The following is a 21,067-nucleotide window of genomic DNA, read 5'->3' as shown; positions in this document are numbered from 1 at the left end:
CTACAGGGAGGCTGTGTTCTTGTGAAGTCCCTGAGGGCTTGCTGAAGTCAACTCTGGACTGTTGTTACTTTATTCTGATTCAATACCCAGAGTGTTACTCCATCTAGACTCCAAAATCTCAGTTGGGAAGTCTACAACAGAACAGCGTCTCTCAATCAGGTTTCTAGGAAAAATACCCACTGTGCTTTTCAACATGGAATCCCCATCCCAACAGGAGTCTAAGCAGATGCAAGTGTTTCAGGGTATATACTCTGTATGTAAAATTGGCTAGAGAGACTTTTTCAACAGCTTCCCCTTTCTGTATAATTGTTATTGAAAGAGAGTTTTATGTAGAAGAAAAATTCTGATCAGAGGGGAAACAAAGAAGCATGCATATATTTAGAATATCAAATGTCTGAATTATTACAGCACTCATTTGAGATGTAGATTACTTATTTTCAGGTCATCTTGTTGAGCCTACTGAACACGGTAGGTGTTCAGGCCCACATCATTGTCCTTGCCATCAGACTTCAAAAGAGTCTGATTTTTAATTTAACTAAATAATTAATTGTTGGAAATTCTTGGAATTTTTGTTGGACTGAAAAACAAGAGCAGCACAGATGTGGGAGGATTTGGTAGTAGTAACTATGTTCAGAGAACCTGCTTGCCCTTATCTAGCTTGAACTGTTGCTTTTGTAGCTCATCATAATTATCTTCATTGGAAACTAAATTGCAATCACTGGGTAAACCCTGAAAGTGGGGCTGAGTAGACACAAAGTTCCTCTGAAAGCAGCTCAAGTTTGCACTTTCCTTTGCTGGAGTTGTACCCAGTTCAGTACTGAATTTGGGGCTGGATGCTCTGCAGATTGGAAGGGGCTGTAAGGCAGCTCCTCTGCTGCTGTCTGAGTGGGGGCATGCACTACATGGGCAGCCAGTGCAGGAGGAAGACCATGCTCACCTTACTTCCTCCTGCTTCCCTGCAGGGTTGGATCTACCACAGTTAGATGTGGCAACGAGAGTGAAGGGGAGAAGGGCCTAAAGGCAAAGGCCTTAGTTTGGCGTGCATTTAAACCCTTTCATAGAGAGACATCATACATATCTTAAAACTTGTATGATCGTCTGCTTTTTGTTGCCTGTAAAATTTAGACCGAAAGCAGTGTTGCCACCGATTCTATTGCTCAGCTGATCAGTTTTCCGGTTTTCCTATGCATGACTAGGTATAGTGGGGTTTCTTTACTGCACAAAGGGGAGCTGGCACTTGTCAATTCACTTGTTGTCACAACTGTTTCTATGCAACATGTGTGCGCTGCTGCCCTTGTTGTTGAGTATGTGTATTGCAAAGATCTTATCAAATTCCCTTTTAGTGCTACTTAAGCATCTAAAAATGTGACATGGATTTGCAGCATGAAGAAGTAATGCCACTGCAGGCATGATGGGATGACTGTAAATGGGGAAGCAGACCTGATTAATTCCTCTGGAATTGCTGTGTCTTTATATTTCAGTCTGTGTGGGGAATATTACTTCCTATAACAAAATCTCTCTACACTTAGCCCACAGTAACATAAGCAGGCAGATAAAATTTGAGTTATTCACAACATAAGAATGTTTGTTAGATACAAGTAATTTGATTAATTGTAGAAAACCAAGGTCACATACTGTTGTGCAGAATTGAACACGACTAAAACCAGTTTCTGTTCCCAAGACTTTTGCCTTTTTGTTGTTCTGCTGTATTTTCCATAAATACCATTCCTTTTCCATGCAGCACTTAACCTGCTGTGATCTGTTCTTCATAAACAACAGGCATTAGTGGGTAATCTGCACACTTTCTTTTGCTGCCTAGTGCCATTGGGCTTGTTGCCATGGGCTGAGGGAGACTTGCATTCTTCATAGTTTTCCCCCAAGCAGTTTTTCAGAAAAGGTTGCTGAGATTTTAAATGGGATCTGTTTCAGACAGATTAATATGAACATGAATAATGTTAATCCTGCCTTGGAGGTGTAGTTTTGTGGAACTTTGTGGTATGTCTTGCTATTTTCTGCCACCTTCCACTGTCTAGTTGTGGTTTCTTTTCCTCGCAAGTCTGCATACATACAAGTGTCTGAGGGCAAGTCTCCTTGGAGAGTTTGAGTTTGGGGTTCTTAAAATCTGGTTCCTAATGCAGTTATGATGCAGCACTGAGATTTCTCTCAAAGTGAGTGCATCAGTAAAACCTGTGGTCTTATGACAGTATCATCCAGGGGCTGACTATCTGAGCAGTTCTCCATTATCAGATAGATAGCTTCCAGAGCATTCCCACATCTTGCCATATAAGCCTGCTTGGAAAGAGTGATCTGTATTATGGTCCATACCAGTAGTTTCACTCCACACTATGCTGATGCACATATAAAGTTCTGTTTTCTCCCAAGTTCCCAAACAGCCCTTTCTAAGGTTGTGGGGTCCCTTTCAGCCTTTAGTGTGACTTCATGATCCAAGTCTGCTCCTCTGTGTTGGCTAGTGTGGCATCATGCTGGGCAGAATTACAAACTCACTTCTTAATGCAGCGAGGTACTGTGTAGACATGTCCTTCATTCCCTGGATGCTGTATGTTGTTCCATTTTTCAGTGCTCAGATTCCAGCAATACTAAGCTTTCTATGAATTCACCTCTCCTTTCAGAAGAACACAGTCTATCTTGCTAGATTGAAAAAAACTCTTTATAAAGCATCTGGTTTTTAAATTATAGTTAGTTCTGGCTCTTTTTTGATAAAGGACATCCCTTCTATAAAAGATGGTAGCTGTAGCTTCCTGTGAATACTGCTCTGCAGGTTTGCTACTTAAACACTTGCTTTCTTTCTGTGGCTTTCATTGTGTTTCTCATTTGTATGTTGTGCTAAAGATAAATCATGAGTGGGTAAGGAGGTAAGAACTTTAGTTATTTATGGCATTTCTTCAAAGAAGTACCAGTCAAGATAGCAAAGAACAGGTTCTTAAAGTGGAAGTGAATGTACTTCAGGAAAGTGACAAAGTAAGGTCATTCTTAGTTTCAAAGTGTCACATTCTGTGTCAGAAGCAGAAAGTCTCTCTTAGGGAACATTTTCCTGAGCTAAAAGAACATGTGTGTGTGATAGGAATGCCCTTGATTGTGACTAAGATTCTTTTACTTCAGATCATTTCTTTCCCTGGTTATATGAGTAGTGAAATTCCTGTGGAGCAAGCACTTCTTGAATGCTGCGTAGACTTGAGGGAGGTGGGTGCTGTATAAAGCCCTGGTGGGAATATTTGCACAACACCGTTTTTGAAGAGTTAAATATGAGTGGAGAGCACAAAAAGTGACAAAAGTTAAAGGACTACAGTCCCAAAGAGGCTTAAACACAAGGTGCAGACTGATTCACAGCTCCCCTAAAATTGCCTATAAAGGTAAGGCAGACTTCTGAGAATAATCAGCTGACTGTTAATGTAGCAAAAAGCATGACAAGATGCAGGGTCTAAGCATTACAGCAAGATGTGAACCAGAACACAGGCATCACCATGTAGAGTTAAGATAAATAGCCTTTAGGCCAGTGTGCCAGTTGTATACCACTAACTTGAGTTCAGGGGACTTTCTACCTGAGCCTCAACGGCTTGAACAAAGGAAAGACTTGATTAAAGAATTGCTGTGTCACACTGGCTTCTGCTCCCTGGGTCAGACTAGATGACCTGCTGGCTTGGAGCTATTTATTTAGCTGTTTTTACAGCATTTACGAGGAGCACCTGGATGCAGCCAGGATTTGGAGCCTTGTATGGTGCTGTGAGTGCAGTCAGTAGCTCTACTGCCTGCCCTTAGTCTCAGCAGCACCATTTAAAAACTGATTTTGTTTTTTCTTTTCTCACAGAAGTATAGCTTTCAATACAGAATGAATGTTCTTCCCTTCTCATATCTACCCTCCACTGTAGAAGGAGCCAAGAAATGTTTGTTTGTTCTGTGATGGGATAGGAATGGGTTGCTAAACATTTCATCTGAACAGCAGTAAGAGGCTAGTCTGAGTGTTGCTGTTCCTCTGGTCAGCCCAGTGCTTTCAAGCCTCTTACAGCAAACTATCTCTTTCTGTAACTCCATGGAAACTGGTTTCAGCTGTCACAGAATTGCTGCTTTGCCTCTGTTCTCTGTCATATGTGTATACAATTTCTCTCTCACTTCCAGTTTCTATTTAAGCAACATCCTCTAGATCCTCATTTGTCAAATACTTATAAAGAGATGCTACTTTCTTGTTTAGAAGCTTTCTTTTTAGAAGCTTTACTTGGGAATCTGGTTCTGGCATTGTCAGTGAGATACTGAAGAAACCCAAGGAATGTCTTTTTTTCCCTGAGGAATGTAAGAGGCAGAGTCATCGCCCAGTGACTACTCTTTTAATGTTTACATATTGTAAGGAATTTTATGAGAGCATGTATTTAATCATATGGCCAGTATATTGGCTGCTGTTTGATTTCACACATTGTAATGGCAGGGTGGAATAGAGAAGCTGCTGCTACACTTTTAATTTGGGGAGTGGTGATATGGAGAAAATTTTCTTGGATTTGTTCCTCATGCTTTTCATCCTTCAGTTGAGACACAGGTAAGATGTCCTATCTCTCCATGAAAAATAGGAACAGTGTACTTCTGCATGATCAGGGATTTGGCTGCTTGCAGTGCTTTAAAATGCAATTGGATTTTTAAAAAGTACATGTCTGTTGAAGACCTCAAATGATTTACAGGTTTTATTTGTCTGATTTCCTGTTATGTAACTTACAATGTTCACATATTGGACAGGTTGTATGTTAATCTGAGATACCAAATTCCGTCATGTGCCTTTCCAGCAGTAACAGGCATTCTGTAGCTGCAGCTTGGTTAACAATCAAGTCTATTAAGTATGTGATTGTATTTCCTCTGCCTCAGTGCTTAGCGTTAGAAGACTAAGAGTCAAAGCCAAACACAGTTTTTCTAACATGTGTTTTGATAGAGTCAAGATTAACTCAATAACTGAAGATTAGATCTGTGCAGTAAGCATCTGTCATGCTTGTATACTTACTCTTCAGTGTTTAAAAATCTCACTACTTTGGGAGTAGGATGAGAATTAGGTTGAATTATGGGTTGACAATTGAAATTTTATTTATAAATAAAAGCTCCAATGTAAGATAGATGGAGAATTTTAAAGTTAACCCTGACATTTTGGATATTCATTACCTTAGGTGCCCTGAAATAGTCGATATTTTATGTTTGTTTACACACAGTGCTTAGAAAGGGTACTGGATCCACTATTGCCTTTACACTTTTTTCAGTGTCATACCAGTCCTGTGTACTTGATGAAGAGTATACCTTCCCTCCCAACCTTGAAGCTGTAAACTCTAGGCTGTAGGCCACTGTCGTTATGACCCTAAATTGTACTGAGACCTGGTCAGGTATCATGGTGAAAGGTAGCATGTCTCAATGTGAAGACATTCAGGAAAAACAACTGCACGGATTCTTCAGATTTCTGAAGTGCCCATTCTTCATTGGTAGCTGTCTGGCCTTTAGGACAATGGCTAAGATTTACTTGCCGTTGTTATCTGTAGAAGGGAAATCCTTTGGTACTGCAGTAAAACATGTGGTTGTGATTGTTGTGAAAGTGCTGAGTGCTGTCAGTCTCAGATTTTTTTTTTTTCTTACTTTTTTTTAATGGCAATTCCTTCCTTTTTTAATGGCAACATGGGGGAAGAAAAGGTCATGGGATATGAATCCAAGGAAGACTAGCATTTCTTAGCCTAATTATTTAAAAAATTATTTCACTTTTTTATGGATGTAATGTACTTGGCTTGCATAAATGAATGTATGTAGTTTGTAGTTCTCCACTGAGGTGAGTTACACAACATACTCTTAGTTAATGCATGTGTCCTGAATTTGTGTCAATATTGGCTTTTTTTTTTTGGAGTCCTCTGCCATGTACTTTGTTATTTTTCTGAAGGCTTGGCTAAAGGACTGTGAAGTGACTAATACTTGAGTTTTTTAAAATGGTGGGGTCACTGCAATTTTTTCTATAACCTAACATGGCATGGTCTTGCCCTACAAATTTGAGACCCTATCCTGGCATTTAACTCTATCCCTTGGTAGGATTTTACAGTTAATGCTCAGATATAAAGACAGACTCTTGTGCTGTTGGGAATGCAGTATTGTGTGTGTGTGATCAGCAAAGATAAACTCTAACCATAAACCCAAGCAGTTCCATCACATTTGTTTTGAGTGTTTAATTGATTACATTGAGCTATAACAAATATTTTCTAACTTGAATATTGCCTATTATAGTCATAGTACTTTTGAGTCATTTGCAATCAATATTGCGATATATTGAGAGAAGAAAAATGAAACTGCGAATAGCGGTGACAGTGACGGCAGTAACATGGGTACATGAGATTACTGTTGATTTTGGCTACTAAAAGTAAATGCTTGAGGCAAAATGATTGATTTGCACTTTAGTAAAGCCCAAGATAAACAAGTAAAACCCAAGATAAACACGACGTACTGTGTTATAATTGCTCTTAGATCATGTTTTATGTGATATTCAAAGCCTTTTAAAAAACCTGTCATTAAGTCTCTGAACAAACTTTGCTACCTTAGGGCATTGAAGCCAGCTGTCAGCGAGGGGGAATGACTGGTTTTGCTGTGAAGGATCCTTAATGAGGGGACCAGCACAAACACCCCATTGCTCTTCTCTTCTCTTCTGTGTGAAGAGGACTGGAATTGGAAATTGGTTTCAATGAACTTGTTTGGAAAAAGAGAGAATGGACAGAATTAATTTTAGCAGTAAAATAAAAGGGCAGTTTCTGAAAAGGTCTCGTTTAATGTTTTTTTCCAAAAATGTATTAAAGGAGCCATCTCTGGTTTATAGTAACAGGATGCACTTCTATACTGTTTCAAGGTACTGATGTGCACATTTAAATACAGCTGAAAGTATGCTCGTTAGAAAGGATTTTGGGACATGTTAGTATTTACACCGATACCTGTACAATGATAGTTTACTTCTGTCTCAAAGATGTCCAAGGCATGCTGAATTTCATCCAGGTGCTGGCTACTCTGAAAGCTGAGGCAAAGGCTGTCATTAGATTTGTTAGGCTAAATGGAATTTTAGTGCTGCTGAATTAATACCTCTATAGATGTTCCTAAGATCAGTCTGCTAGATTAGGCTTTTCTATTCTTACTTGAAAGGTTATGTATCTGAATTAGTAATTCTGGTATCTTTCTGTGGTGAAGGAAGGAACTGGGCAACTCTAGATGTTCAGTTCAGAAGCAGAGCTTTAAAGTCAATCAAAATGAATTTTACACTGTGTACCTTTTGACTCACAAGAACCTTCATGGAATGTTCCTAAGTCCATGTCAATATAAGAGGAGCAGTCATGTTGGATCTTGCTTCTGCTGTGTAGTTTGACATAGTAACGGAATAGGGCTTAAATCTATCTGGAGAAGGTTTGTTAACCAAATCAGTATTGGTTTTCCAGCTGTATTACTGAACAAAATGCTTTTGAAATGCCTACAGATGCTGCTCTCAAGTAGTGGCTATGGAATTTGGGATAGGGCAGCCTTTCCATAACCTAGCTGGGATGCAGTGGGACAAGTTTTTAATAATAAACAGTAAGTGGGATATAGCAGAGGGTGGAATGAGCTGAGACACAACTGCTGCATCCCTCAATTAAAGTGCTCTCAGATGATCACTTGTAACATCTTTTGCCTCCTGAATTTCATCTACAAGAGTTGGAATAGAAGAAATCACCTTTCTTAGGTGAGGGGGAAAAAAAAGATAATGATATCAAAGGTAGTCTTCTGCAAAACGTCCTCACTTTGAAGCATGTGTTTGTGACACCTGTGGGTTGGGGCTTCCAATAAGGTGCTGCATTATAATAAAGTGGTTGGTGATAGAGTGAGAAATGAAATGCCTGCTCTTTGTTTTATTAAACAGGTGCAGTGCCATACCTACACTGGATACTGCTGGTGTGTGACACCTGATGGCAAGCCTATTAGCGGCTCTTCTGTACAGAACAAAACTCCTGTATGTTCAGGTACTGTGGGGGTGGCTTCAACAATTACTAACTTTATAACCAAAGAGAGTTGGGGTGAATGCATCCTTTTGAGAGAGCCTAACCTTTTCAGGTGACTTGGCCAGTTTACCCCACTCAATGCTGCACTTTGGACTCTGGCATGTCCACCCTGCAATCAGGATACAGACACTTCTGCAAGGCTCAGTAAGAAAAACCTCTGAGGTGACAATCTGTGGCAGCCAAGGCAAGAGTCAGTGTTGCTGTGTACATCAAGACCAAAGATCTGCTGCACAGATGGGATAACTTTTTTCAATGAGCTGTATTTTAAAGAAGTGGTTCTTGGGCTGTATTTTGCAGGACATGGAGTAATTTTTTGTACAGTGATTTCAGTTAATTCATGAAGGTGATTCTCTGCAAAACTGTCAGTTTCTGGGGTCCTGCTCTTATAATGAATTTGGGTTTTTGACCATGTTGCTTGGTTTAGGATCCCTGTGTTTGTGTCATGGGGTGGGCAGCACTGGGCTTGCACCACAGCTCACAAGAGGGAGGTCCAGACCCAGGCTGTTACTCATGTGTATTAGGTGATGTGTTTCTGGGCACTCAGCCTGACGTTACTTTGTCACCCAGCAGACAAAATCCACAGGTTTCTTTAAAACAGAGTAATGCTGTTTTTCTTTCTTCTCTGCACCATTCAGTATGGTTAGTCCATGGCTTGAGAGGAGTGAGATTGGGCTCTAGATTTTCATATGGCCCTGATCAACAGTGGTCTAGCTTTGTGAGCTGTGGGGAACAGTGCTGCTCTGTCTACACCACAGTAAACACAGGCAGGACAAGGACAGTACAAGCTGTGCTGTACTTTGGGGGGAAATGAAGGGCAACAGTAGAATTGTGCTGCCCTTCTCACTTTCTTCTCTCCCCCTAAAAAATTAAAGAAGAAAAAGGCAGTAAGCGTAGGAGTGTGTTTCTAACATGTTCAGTGATGCCACATAAGCACTGCTGCTGTGTCTGGCTTCATGCTCTACAATCTGCATCTCAGGAGTTTTTAGTATAGTTCTCCTCTCACACTTTGCAGTGTTTGCCCTTTAGGTGGGAGCATGATAGCAGTCAAACCTTTGGGATTTTGAATTTTTCTCACCTTATCTGGTGTCCTCTTGGCTGTAGGGTGTTCTGCAGTAATAAGGAAACATAAGTGATGTGCATAAGAGTTGAGTGGGAGAGCTGTCTGAGAACCAGTGAGCCAATGTACCTGGAGAAGATCCTTGGTTTTTCACAGGCATGTAGAAAGAAAAAAAATATTAATATCCTATTTTAGTGTAAGGTGCAATCCTACAGTAATTTGGCATAATGCTTTAGAATATGACTTTATGATGCCATTTCCAGTGTATCATTTTGTTAGGGCATGTTTTAGACTTTTACTGATCTATTCAGTTAGTCTTGTGCTGTTAATAAAATTGTGTTGCAGAAAAGTAAAGTCATGTTGTACTGTAGGGCACAGATGTTAGGCATATGATGACAAATACTGAGTTTGTGCTTACTACTTGTAATTCAGCAGTAGATCTGTGATGAACTAATCTGCAAGTGAAAGTGTCCAGGCAGTAGTTTACCTTCAGAGTTTGTCTTGATCAGATTCTTGGACCTGTCAGAGCTGCCTTCTTTAAAGCTGACTTTAGATCCATGTTTCCTGAATGTTCAGTAATCACTGGAATTGTTTACTAATGGCACATGGAAGTATCAGTTTCCTGTGAATAAAACTATTACAACAAAACAAAGCCAAAAACAAAGCAAAAAATAAAAACAAAACAAACAAACAAAAAAAATCCCCGAACAAACAACTCCAACAAAACCAGAAAAAAAATAAAAGGCTGTCATAAATTTTTATACACTTTGGTAATGGATTTATTTGAAGAGCTTTTATTACCTGTTGAAGTTTTAGTAGAAAACCGATGAAGCACTAAAGCAGAGTGCAGAAGCAAGTGTAGAATCATACATACTATGTGAAGCTCTAAATTATAGTCAATAACCCAAGATGTGTTCTGTTCGGATACATGCTGGATCTTATTCAGTGTCCTATTTTAAACAGCTGGGGATGTTCAGGTGTTGGTTGAAATCCATTTTCTGCAAATTGTCCCACTTAATCCCTTTCCTCTAGAATACTGTGCTTGCATTCCCTGTACACTCTCCTCATCTGCTTTTGATTTGCTCTTCCTGACATTTGCAAATGAAAGAAATGACTCTTATTGATCTCTCCTTCTTGCCCTTGGATTTATTCCAGGTTTCTTACTAGCATGATGCTCTGGTGAGGTTTTTCAAATCACTACATACAGCTACTAAAGATTTCTTGTTTACCCTTATCCCAATTTAATGTCTTAATGAATAAAACTTCTTTATACTTTTCACACTGGTTGAAGCCACAGGATCTCTGCAGCTTTTGACAAGTAAAATGGATGCTTTATGAGTTGAGATATTGATTGTATTAAAGTGACATTATATGCTCTGTGTAATCATGCAGCATCTAAGTGGAAGTATTTTTTTCTTCTTTTTTTTTTTTTCTCCCCTTTAGGTTCTGTAACTGATAAACCATCAAGCCAGGGTAATTCGGGAAGGAAAGGTGAGTGGAGTCCTGTGCTTCACCAACTTGTTTTGTAATAGCAGCTGCCCAGCCAAGTCCCTTAAGATAGCTCAGAACATGGGTTCCTAAACAGCTCCAGGGTGCAGGGGTGGATGTGCCACTAGAGCTCCCCTTCAGGAGGAGGGATAAGGTGATCTGCTCCCTGTGGAGTAGAAAAGGGCGTGCTCTGCTCAGCTGAGTTTGAGGTACAAGAAAACTGAGCTTCCCAAAGGAATGGCTGATCCAGAGTAACCTCTGCTTGTTCACCTTGAAGTATCATACTGAGCATTTCTTAGTAAAATCCCTAGAGATTAGGAGGGCTGTCAGTATGATTTGTACTCCAGGAAACAGGAGTGCCAATGTTACGGTTGTGGCTTTGTATGCATTGAAAGGTGGGGTTCTTTAACAGTGCATAAAACCCTCTGTACAGCTGCAGCAGTGCTGGATTAAACCTTAGCAGTGCTTGGAAACCTCACAGGCACAGATTCTTCTTCTTTACACTCCTGTCTTTAGTCCTTGCCTTTCCTAAGCAAGGCAGTAAATGGATCATTGTTCTTCTCCTGTGAGTATTCATAGCTCTTCCTGGTGTCCTCTGGTTTGCATTCACTGAAATGGTTTTAGGAGGGTTGACCACTGAAGTATACGTTGAGGAGCAGTCAAATGCATCTCTAGGCCTTTTCTACACCCTAATTTTCAGCCTTTTCCCCCTCTAGCCCCAGCTGAGAGTCAACTTTTGCCTCCATACTCCAGGAAAACTATGCTGAATGCATCCTCCCTTCTGCTGGTGAGGATGAATGCCCTTTTCTAGAAGTTCCTGTTTTGATAACTGAAGCAGGATTTTTAGTGCTAACTCTCTAAACCGGTTATTCCTGACACTTCAAAACCGAGGAAAACACTGACTTTGATGCCAGTACTTTGAGGGACATTTTCCATGCTGGGAATGTCAATCAGGTCCCGAAAGCACTTGATAGGGATTTGATTGCTCTGCTCAGAGTAGAGATGTATTTTGATCATATCTGCTCTCCAGCCTATTGCTTGTGTATAATAGCTTAAGAAAAGGTAAGGAAAAGAAATATGCAAGGAAAATGACTTGGTTGAGACTGAATGCTGAAGCCTGTTTCTTATTTTAGATATGGGTATGTCTCTTTAAACCTGTAATTATGCATTAATGTGTAATTGGCACCTGAACACATGGTTATAATTCTGTTAATGCAGTCATTGCTAGTCTAGCCTGAAGTACAAGCAAATCAAATAGCTCTTGAAATCTGCATTATTTTTGAGTTATTTGTAGGCTTTTTACCTGGGTAGTCCTGGTCTGTTGTTCTAGAATTGAAAGCAGCTGACATTGGGTTTCATGAGAAACAGGAGCAAAAGGGGAAAACATCTGAACTTGTTTTTTTTTTTCTTCACTCCCTTTATTAACTTAGAACTTGGAACATGCAAAAAGAAAACTGTAAATGGTATGAGTTAATTTAAAATTTGTAATATGAATTGATTCTCCTTCTTGCTGCCTGTGGCATCCTGTTTGAAGGATGGTCATGTGGCTGCAGAAACATCCTGTGCAGTAGCTGTCCAAGGGGAACGTTTCCCTTTGGGCCAGCATGCTTCAAGCAGTCATGTAAACTGTCTCCTGCAGTTCTGAATCTGTTTGTATCTGCTGGAAACCCACACAGAAGCAAGTCTGGCCCTATTCCATCATGTTAGGGAAATACTAATGAGCAGCTATTTAATGGGTCTTCTAAAATAAAGAGGGCTTTTAGAAGCTGTATTAATTTGGTTTAAAATTTGATGGACATAGCCTTACTTTTTCATCTATGAATGAAAATCTAAAAATGAACTTTTCCTTCTTATCAGTGTTTTTTCTTGCCTTAAGTTACCTTGATTCAAAATTTCAGTATCTGGTCCTGTTGGAAGGAAGCTGGAATCATGAACAGCCTGGCATTCTTGAAGCAAGGTGGTTGCTGCAGGTCTGGATTCTCTGAAGACTCATGGCAAGCCAGCATGCACATAACCATCTATTCTAGCTAAGTGTTGAGACACTTGTTGCAAAGATTGCCCTTTGCAAGGTGATAAAAAGGACAGGATAAGGAGAGGTCCAGCAGGAACTTGGGTCAGTGATGACTTTTCTGTTGTAGAGGCACAGCCTGGAAGCCTCTGATATCTCTGGGTAACTGCCATCTGATTTGGGAGCTTTTGAAGTTTTCCCGTTGCACAGAAGAGTCCTCCCTCTCTCCATCCCTGAGTGAGTCTTATAGTCAAAGAGCATATCTGGCACAGAATAGGTACTCTGAGGAAGACAAAGAGTAGCTAAGACTCTCAAAAGTAATTTCTTTTTTCTCATTCATACCGGAATGTAAAATATGAGCTAATAAACGTCGTGCCTTTCAAGTCTTCAGGGCAAGAGGGTGGAGGCTGCTCTGCCTTAGAAACAGGGTGGATGGCTAGGCTTATGCTGCTGGGTAATAAATGAAGACTTTACTAGCATATTAGCTCTCCTTTAGAAGAGGCAAATTAATGTTGGAAGGAGAAAAAGGCTGGTTATTGGTAATAACTCTTTCTCCAGATCTTTTGTCCTCTTTTCCTTCCTATTTAGCTCTAATTTCTGAGACTCAGTAGGTAAGTTAAGGTACCAGAAGATTTGAGGTAACATATGATTCCACTCACATGCTCTCTCAGTACTGATGAGAAGAAAACGAAATGGCTTTATGTTCATGTGGCTTGGCATGTAGTTCCAATAGTGGTTCAGTAGAGCTTTCTGCAGAGAACAAGCAAGCATGCTGGCAAGAGATACTTATTTTTAAATTCCATGCTCTGGTTATCCATATTTACATTGCTGCTATTGCTGTATGATGCAATGCCAGTTAGTCATACAATTTGCCCCATAAGGTAATTCAAATTAAATTGGCATCAAACTTAAAACTTTAAAATAAAATTGATTTATTCTGTGTTTGAGAAGCATTCGGTTGCTGGAAGGCAGAGCAGACCTGGGCCTGGGGAGATGGAGGCATGTTTGCATGAGGTGGACTGGAAACCCAGGCCCTCCAGGGCATGCTTGCTTTGTCACTTTGCAGTTCAGACACTTATCGCTGTCCTTTTTATGCTGAATTTGTCCCACAAGCAAAGAACAAGTTTCCAAGAACTTTGCCAAGGAATGTAATTACTCTTCTGTGAGATCAGGATATCCAGAACCTGCAGGTTTCTGTTCCTCTTTGTACAGTCCCTTCTTATAAGGAGCTTCTTGCATTAATTTGCTCCAGTTGCTGCTTAGTTTGAAGGTCCTGAGACACTTGGAAAAGGCATGCTGTCCTCTAGAGGTCTGGAATCTCCCCAGTCTCTCCCACTAGGATGTTGTTAATGTTTTAAGAAGCAATGAGAGGAATCCTTGGAGCCAACGTTACTGGATTTCTTCCCTGCCTGAAGAATGCAGAACATTCCTTTCCAGCCAAAGGGAAATTGAGCCATACTTTGAGACAAAAGAAGTAAACACGAAACAAAACAAAGTTTTATTTTCTTCATTTGGGAAGTGTGGGGCTTTAGCTCAGACTTAGCATATTGCAATCAGGAATAATGTCTTTTACGGTCACCAAGAATGTTTTAAAAGTAGTTTGGTTAGGAATCAGAGAGGTGTAAAAAACCAGCCATGTAACTGCTTATCTCTGTGAAGTCACTTGGTCTTCCTTGAAACTGGAAACACAGGGAATTAAAAGTGGGTGAAGAGGAAATATATCGAAGTGGGGATACTGATTCGTTAGTGGTTTACTGTTCTGGACACTGTATGATACCATTTTGAACCAACTGAGTGAAGGAAGTGGGAAAGGATGGTTGGCTCAGTAATCTGGGGTTCAAAGATAATGCAACTGCAGGGAGAATTTGGGCTGGAGTACCTTTCAGTGTCAGTCCCGAAGAGTCTTGAGTGGTATGAACTCTCTTTTGTCTTTTATAAAGTCTTCAGCAGTGCAAAAAGTTCCAGGCCTTTTTGAGTAACAAGTTTTGACTTGTCTTGTTTCCCTATTGCAAAAGCTGGTAATAGCATCTACAATTCTCTGAACAGTTGTTGGTGAAATGTAAGCTCTGATGGCCCTGCAGAAAGCAAAGCCCAAACTGAGCTTCTTGTTCATTTACTATCTTAGATGTAGACATGACTCTTATATGGAGCTGTAAAAAGCTTTCCTCAATGTGTTTTGCAGCCTACAAGAAAACACTGAAGCAGTTTGAGAAACTTAAGATGAGCAACTTGAAATTCCTGACAATTAAACATGTAGAATTGGGTTCTTTTTTGTGGAATTAACTGTCAGAAATTAGTTTAAAGGCAGGCTTTGCTGGCAGGAAAATTCTGGCCTGCAATTGTGGGCAAGTTGGCCCGTTCTGTGGCTTTTTTCGTGCTGTTTTCCAAGAGTCTTACCTCCAGAAAATGCTAATGGCCCAGTTATGCAGCCAACAGACTGAGCAATTTGAATCAGTAATGAGCCATTAGTGTGAGTCAGTAATTAGGCTGAGCGGTAAAGGGCTAACCCTCTCCTCAGGCAAACCCAAGTGAAGGAGGCTTGTGCTGATGAAAATAAATGGAGCTGCTGGTACCTGGGGACCTGGAAGCTTTGTCTGATGGTGGTAAGAAGTCAGGTGCAGCTGGCCCTAATTCACCTGCCCTCAGCTGGCAGGGAGAGGAGTGCATGGCCTCCACAGGGGCTCCAATGTCTCACAGAAGACAGATAATACCTTGACAAAAACCCTCAAGTTGAAATGTGTCTAAAATGTCAGACTGGGACTTTGGTCTTCACCTTCTCCAGATCTTTCTTGATTCAGCTAGGTACTGATGAAATCACAGTTGAAACTCAGCTGTGCTGTTACACAAGTCAAGCTTCAACTGTATCTCCATCCTCATAAACGCTGAGAAAATGCTTTGATGTCTTTAGCAGTTTGTGGAGAATACAGGAAAGAAACAGAAATATTGTGTGGCCTTCATCCATAAGATGAAGTAAATACAAGTTTACCCAGGCAGTATTAAGTCTAGTGATGGTTCTAGTTGGTGAGCACCATCTTATGTTTAATTTTTTGCAGAACATTAGCAGGTAGCAAGTCTGCAGTGTTACCAAAACAATTCATCTGGATCTCTTATGTTAGATGTATATATATATAAATAAAAGAATCTATACTGATTTAGAAATCCAGATGAAGGAGAATTTTCATGCAAATATCATTTCATGAACTCATTAACTTCATCATGTAACATTCCTAGACCAGGACTGATGTGTTTGTCAGGTCTTTTGTAGGTAAAATGTATACTGTGTACTGAAAATGTGCAAAAACAACTTGATGCTTATGGATAAAGCTGAGTGTGTAGTGTAGCTATGTGGAAAGTCAGACTGTACTATAGGTTGAATAAGTCTGCTTCCTGAAAGCAAATGATTATTTGCCATATGTGTGTGCTGTCGCAGCACATCCTTCAGATGTGCGAAAGCTTGATTTATTCTACCACACACTGATGGTGACAGTTTCTCAGTCTACTCTGTTAAAATCTGATGGAGTTAGGAAACAATCTATGGGAGGAACATGAATATATGCTGCTTTTCATGAAACTAGGATAAAAACTCAGTTGACTGAGAAGCTATGGGGAGAGGTTAGAGTAACAAAAACTGTCCTGCAATAGCTCAAGTGGGCTGTGAGCAAAATTTCTGTAGATGGAATTTGCAGCACATAAGATTTTGGTTAGCTCATATTTGTATTTCCAAACAAACTTAGCAGTGGAATGGAAGTTTGCTTCCCTATTATAAGAATAGTTCTGTAAAAAATACTATTAAGTTAATCAGTAGGTTTGCCAGCTTGTAAATGGTCAGAATTCTCTCTGGTTCCTATTGCTATCACTATACTATATATCACCTACAAAATTATTTATTAAGTTCCAGTCAAATGTAACTGTGGAAAGCAAGTCAATTTCCCAGGTAGTTTGCCAACATGACAGATTTTATTAGATAGCAAGAACCCAGCTTCTAAATGGGAATTGTGATCGGTCTTTTGAGAACAGAGGGATGTAATTTTACAATACTGTGTGTATTGGATCACTTTTCCAGAGCAGAGCAATGTTCTAAAAAGCACATAGATATATCACATGAAGCAAATGGATTTTTGAACTATTGAAGTCTAGAAGTAAAACCTCAAATTTGTTACATAAACAGTAGAACTAAAACCAATGCTTTTGGTTCCCCACATCACTGCCTTGTCTGTAATTGTTTAGTTTTCATCAAGACTTTTTCGTGGGCCTCAGAACATATGTATCAAATTTGAGACTGAAGAAAGTTTCATTGGCAAGTATAAAAAGAAGGCAAATTCTGTTTGAAAGTGTATTTTGTTTGATACAATGCAAGAATTCTGCTTTCATCTATAAAGCAGCAGTTCCAATCGGTAGCTTAGTCTATATAATATGACTTAATAAAATTGTAGTTTACAAGTGTTATTATAGCAATCTACAGACAACTCATGTCTGTAATGTCTTAAGAACAGCTGTAAAAGCTTTTAAATTATTAAGTCATAGTATTGAGCAACCTGGTGAGTAGATCCAATAAGTAGACTAACAATTGATTAAACAACATCTGTTAAGGTATTATTAACTGTTTATATGCTATACATGGATTTCTGGTGTCTGATCATTACAGCTTGCAGAGAAATGGAATAAATTTGACATCTGTCAGTTGGTTTTGTTGTTAAAATACTTTATGTAGGCTCAAAACCTTTTTTTAAAGAGTTGTTGACATTATTCTTCTTATGCTCTCTGGAATCTAGACATATGAATGTTAGTGTTGTTTTCTTTCAAATCAGAGTAATGCACCAGGAAATGTGTTTTGTCGTGGTGCAGGTGTTTGGTCAAGGGGCTGGAAGTGCTTTCCTTTCAACTCCTTTGCTCCATGAGCTCTGTCAAGTTTCTCTATAAGAGAGATAAACTATGAAATCGTGATGAGAAGGCTTGAATGCATGCAGACCATGTGTGCCCTTCAATAAGGTAGGGAGAAGCTGGAGGGACAACCCCAATGTTTGTTCAAGTTCCTGAGACGGCACCTAGGGAAATGAAAGTTTCTTTACAACAGAACTATCTGGAATAATAGCTTTCCTCTGTGTTCTCATCTGGACTCTTGTTCTATGTTGACAGCAAGGGAGCTGTACTGCGAAATGCTTTGATAAAGGCTAAAGATGGGACAAGTCTTCCCCACAGACTGAATTTTTCTGGGTGGTGTCCATGTCTTCTGTTACATGTTCCTGTGCTCAGCTTGGTGCTCAGTTTCTGATGGGACCTTTAGGTGCTGCAGCCAAGCAATTTGTTTAAGGACTTGACAGGTTTCATTTTGACTGTTCAGCTTCTCACAAATATGCTATTAAATGAGATGATTCTTAAGATCAGCTGTCTCTGGTTCATTTTGAACAATGCATCTGTAGATGTCTGGCAGTCTGTAATTTGAGGATTGACCTTCACCTTAAAATAAAAATATTTTAATGTTGAGAATGCGTTGTCACTTAAACCCTGTGTACACTGTGATGCTTTATTCTGTAAATACACATTTCCTTCTGAAACACATAAGATCCTTTGGAGGTCTTTCCAGCAGTACTGTTACTGCATCTGATGCCCTCTGTTCACCATTCCTTCCCTCATAGAGAAGAACTGTTCCTTTAGTTTCATAATCAAAAAGAAAACTTCTTTCAGGCAAAATTCAGATCCTGGGATGAAAAGGCTGAGGCTATGTAGTTAGGGAGGAAAGCTGTGCTCAGTTGCTAAAGCTCGGACACTCCTCTATAATGATCCAGAGAGGAAAAAAAAATCTGTGGAAACAAGCAATAGAAAAACATGCATTTCCCAGCCCCCTCCCCTTTTTCTTCGTTTTCACACATGCAATACAGATATAACAGTGAGGTATCCATTCTTTTTGCCTGCAAGGAAATGAAAAGGCGTATTGTAAGCCCAAGGCTAGTCTGGTTGTCAGCCAGGAATTACTTCTCTAAAGGAGAAAGGGAGAGAGGGGCTGGCGAGAGAAGAAGCTGCAAATGAGGAGCTAGAAGGGGGAAAGTACACTCTGAGATAGGTTGACTGCACATGGCTAGAGATGGAAGGGGTCTTGTGCTTCCTCAGTATGCAGGTGTTGGGAGAAAGGAAGGCAGCTTGTACACAGGCATGTGTCTGGGGGAGCAGGGTCAAAAATTTAGACTATTTACTTAATCCCTTGGAAAGGCTTTTTTCTCTTCTGTTTTCTTTTTGTGTTTAACAGACTGCTTTACAGGGGACACGTGTGGTAATTAACACATGCAGCTGTAGGGCTTCAGCCATATGTCTGAATTTCAAATGGCCATTGATCTGGCAAATTTGCTGCCGTCTCCAACCCCCCACTTATAGGCCTTGAAGATGTGGGAGAGTTTATAGAGTCTTTACCTTGAAGAGACCAGAGCTGGAAGGAGAGGAGTGAAAGGGAATGTGAGTGATACTGGGGAGAAAGAAGAAAGAATGGTATTGTAATCACACCCTTCTATGCCTGTTGCCCCAGCTCACCAAATATGATCAAGTAGCTTCTGAAATGTTTCCAAAGCTGTGGATCTTGTTATTACTATATAAAGCTTGCATAAAAAATTTTAGGTTTTTTCCTTATTCAGCAAAGCAATCCAAGATCAGAATCACAATGCTCTTGTGGGCATTTCAGATATGCTCCCTTTTCCACAGCTGCAGATATCTGGGCTCTTGCACAGCCTAGAAGTGTCAAGGTGGTAGTTGATTCTGGACTTTAAGCAGCATTTCAGGAGAAATAGTTGAGGAGAGGGTGTCTGTTGGGCTGTGTGGAAACAGAGAATACTTCACATCAAAGCAGAGGCTCCTGAAAAAAAAAGAGTGATATATTGTAGGTAGAATAAAACCAGAGAGGCTAAACTAAACAATCCTAAGGTGGTTGTTGCTTTTGCCAGCAGTGATCAGGCAGCTGTTGACAGTGCAATAGAGCTTTTTGCAAACTGCTCAAAGTTTGGGGCAATGTCAAGTACTGAAAATCTTGCTGAGATATGGTGCCTTAAGCAAAATATTTCTTTGTGTGGAAACTTTTTTGATCCCTGTTTTATTTCAAATGTCACTCAAGGCAGTGAGCCAAATGGAAGATGGTTCAAAACCTTAAGCTACAAGATACTGTAGCTTAAAATTCTCCAATATCTATAATACTTGTGGTGTTTACAGGGTGAGATAAAAATGAGTTCTTCTACCAAGTACGAAGCTATTAAAAAGTTAAGCATCTCTTCCTCTACTTCCCCTCCTTCAATCTATTTTTAAACATTCTCACTGCTAGCTATTGATGATTTCTTGATCTTATCACTCATTCTACAATGTAAGTAATGCTGACACTTTGGGGGTATTTCTGCTTTGGATAAAAAAAAAAAAAAAGCCACCAACAAACATTCTAACAGTCTATACTCCAGCTTTTTCTGACTTTAATTTACCCAGCCTGTGTAATATTGCTACTCTGTTTTTCTGTGTTGTGCCTCTTCTCTCCAGTTTCCCTGTGAAGCTTAGTAGCAGCCATGTATTACACTGCCTCTCTAACTCGCCTCCCTTTTCTCAGTACTACAGACAGTACTTCTAACAAGATGGCCTAACATCCCTTCTGTGGAATAGAAGGGCAATAGCTTTTCCAAATAACTTGGTTTTAGCCTATATTGATATGCTCTTGGATACAGTTTTTATTACACAGATAAATAACCTAATTCTTCTTTATTCAGTGTTTATTATAGCTTATTTCCTTTCAATTGTTAATCTCCCTGAAGAATAAGGTTATTTCAATTCTTCCTCTCATCTCCATTACCTTGATCCTTTTCTGTGGACAAAAAAAGGAAGTGCTGGATTTACAGCTGTGTAATTGCTGTGTTGTATTTACCACAGCAAAGGTTTTCTATGCCATTTGACCTGTGAAGGTGTCTGCTGGTCAAAATGAGCTTTGGAGAGTCTGTTCTGAAACTGAGTGCCATCCCTACCGCCAGCTGCCATTGGTACTTGGTAAATATGTCATCATTCTTCAGCAAATGTGTGAGGTAGTCATGATTTTTGGTAACAGGTAGTTTTTGGTGCTATGTGTTCTGAAAAGACCAAAAACTATTTGCCCCCCCTGATTCTTTTAGCTGTGTCTCCATTTCCCCTCAGATATGTGTCTCAGCAGGGGGATGACATTAGAGCCTTGAAGGACAGCTTAAGTACACAGCTGAATGAAAAATATTCTTTACTCCCATTGGGAGCCTCTTTCTACAGCTTGTATGTGTTTTTTAGTTTTCAAGGCATTCCAATAGCCTTCCCAGGTGTTGTCATAGCTGATTTTTTACACACTGAAATTGTTACTGGTACATAAGGAGAAGAGCCATGCTCCATGGTGGTCGAGATTCATTTCTTTAGCCCTGCAGAACATTGCTAGCAGCTGTGAAACATCAGTCTGCAATGACAGGCAGGCTGAGATCCTGTCTGAAAACTTACCAGATG

At 39.9% G+C, this 21,067-nt stretch overlaps 1 protein-coding gene across 4 annotated transcripts in view; it reads left to right on the top strand.

Annotated features, from left to right (window-relative positions):
- The window catches only part of SMOC1 (SPARC related modular calcium binding 1), a 130,067-nt gene that overhangs the window by 53,327 nt on the left and 55,673 nt on the right, over nucleotides 1-21,067 (top strand). For all 4 annotated transcript variants that reach the window (XM_066321339.1, XM_066321336.1, XM_066321337.1 and 1 more), the window contains exons 4-5: nucleotides 7,898-7,997; nucleotides 10,537-10,584. In XM_066321339.1, coding sequence (XP_066177436.1) covers nucleotides 7,898-7,997; nucleotides 10,537-10,584 — 148 coding nt within the window. The remainder of the gene's footprint in view (nucleotides 1-7,897; nucleotides 7,998-10,536; nucleotides 10,585-21,067) is intronic.

Source organism: Sylvia atricapilla, chromosome 6 (assembly GCF_009819655.1).
Source record: "Sylvia atricapilla isolate bSylAtr1 chromosome 6, bSylAtr1.pri, whole genome shotgun sequence".
Lineage (NCBI taxonomy): Eukaryota > Metazoa > Chordata > Aves > Passeriformes > Sylviidae > Sylvia > Sylvia atricapilla.
The sequence above is the reverse complement of the archived record's forward strand: the minus strand, read 5'-3'. Positions and strand labels throughout refer to the sequence as shown.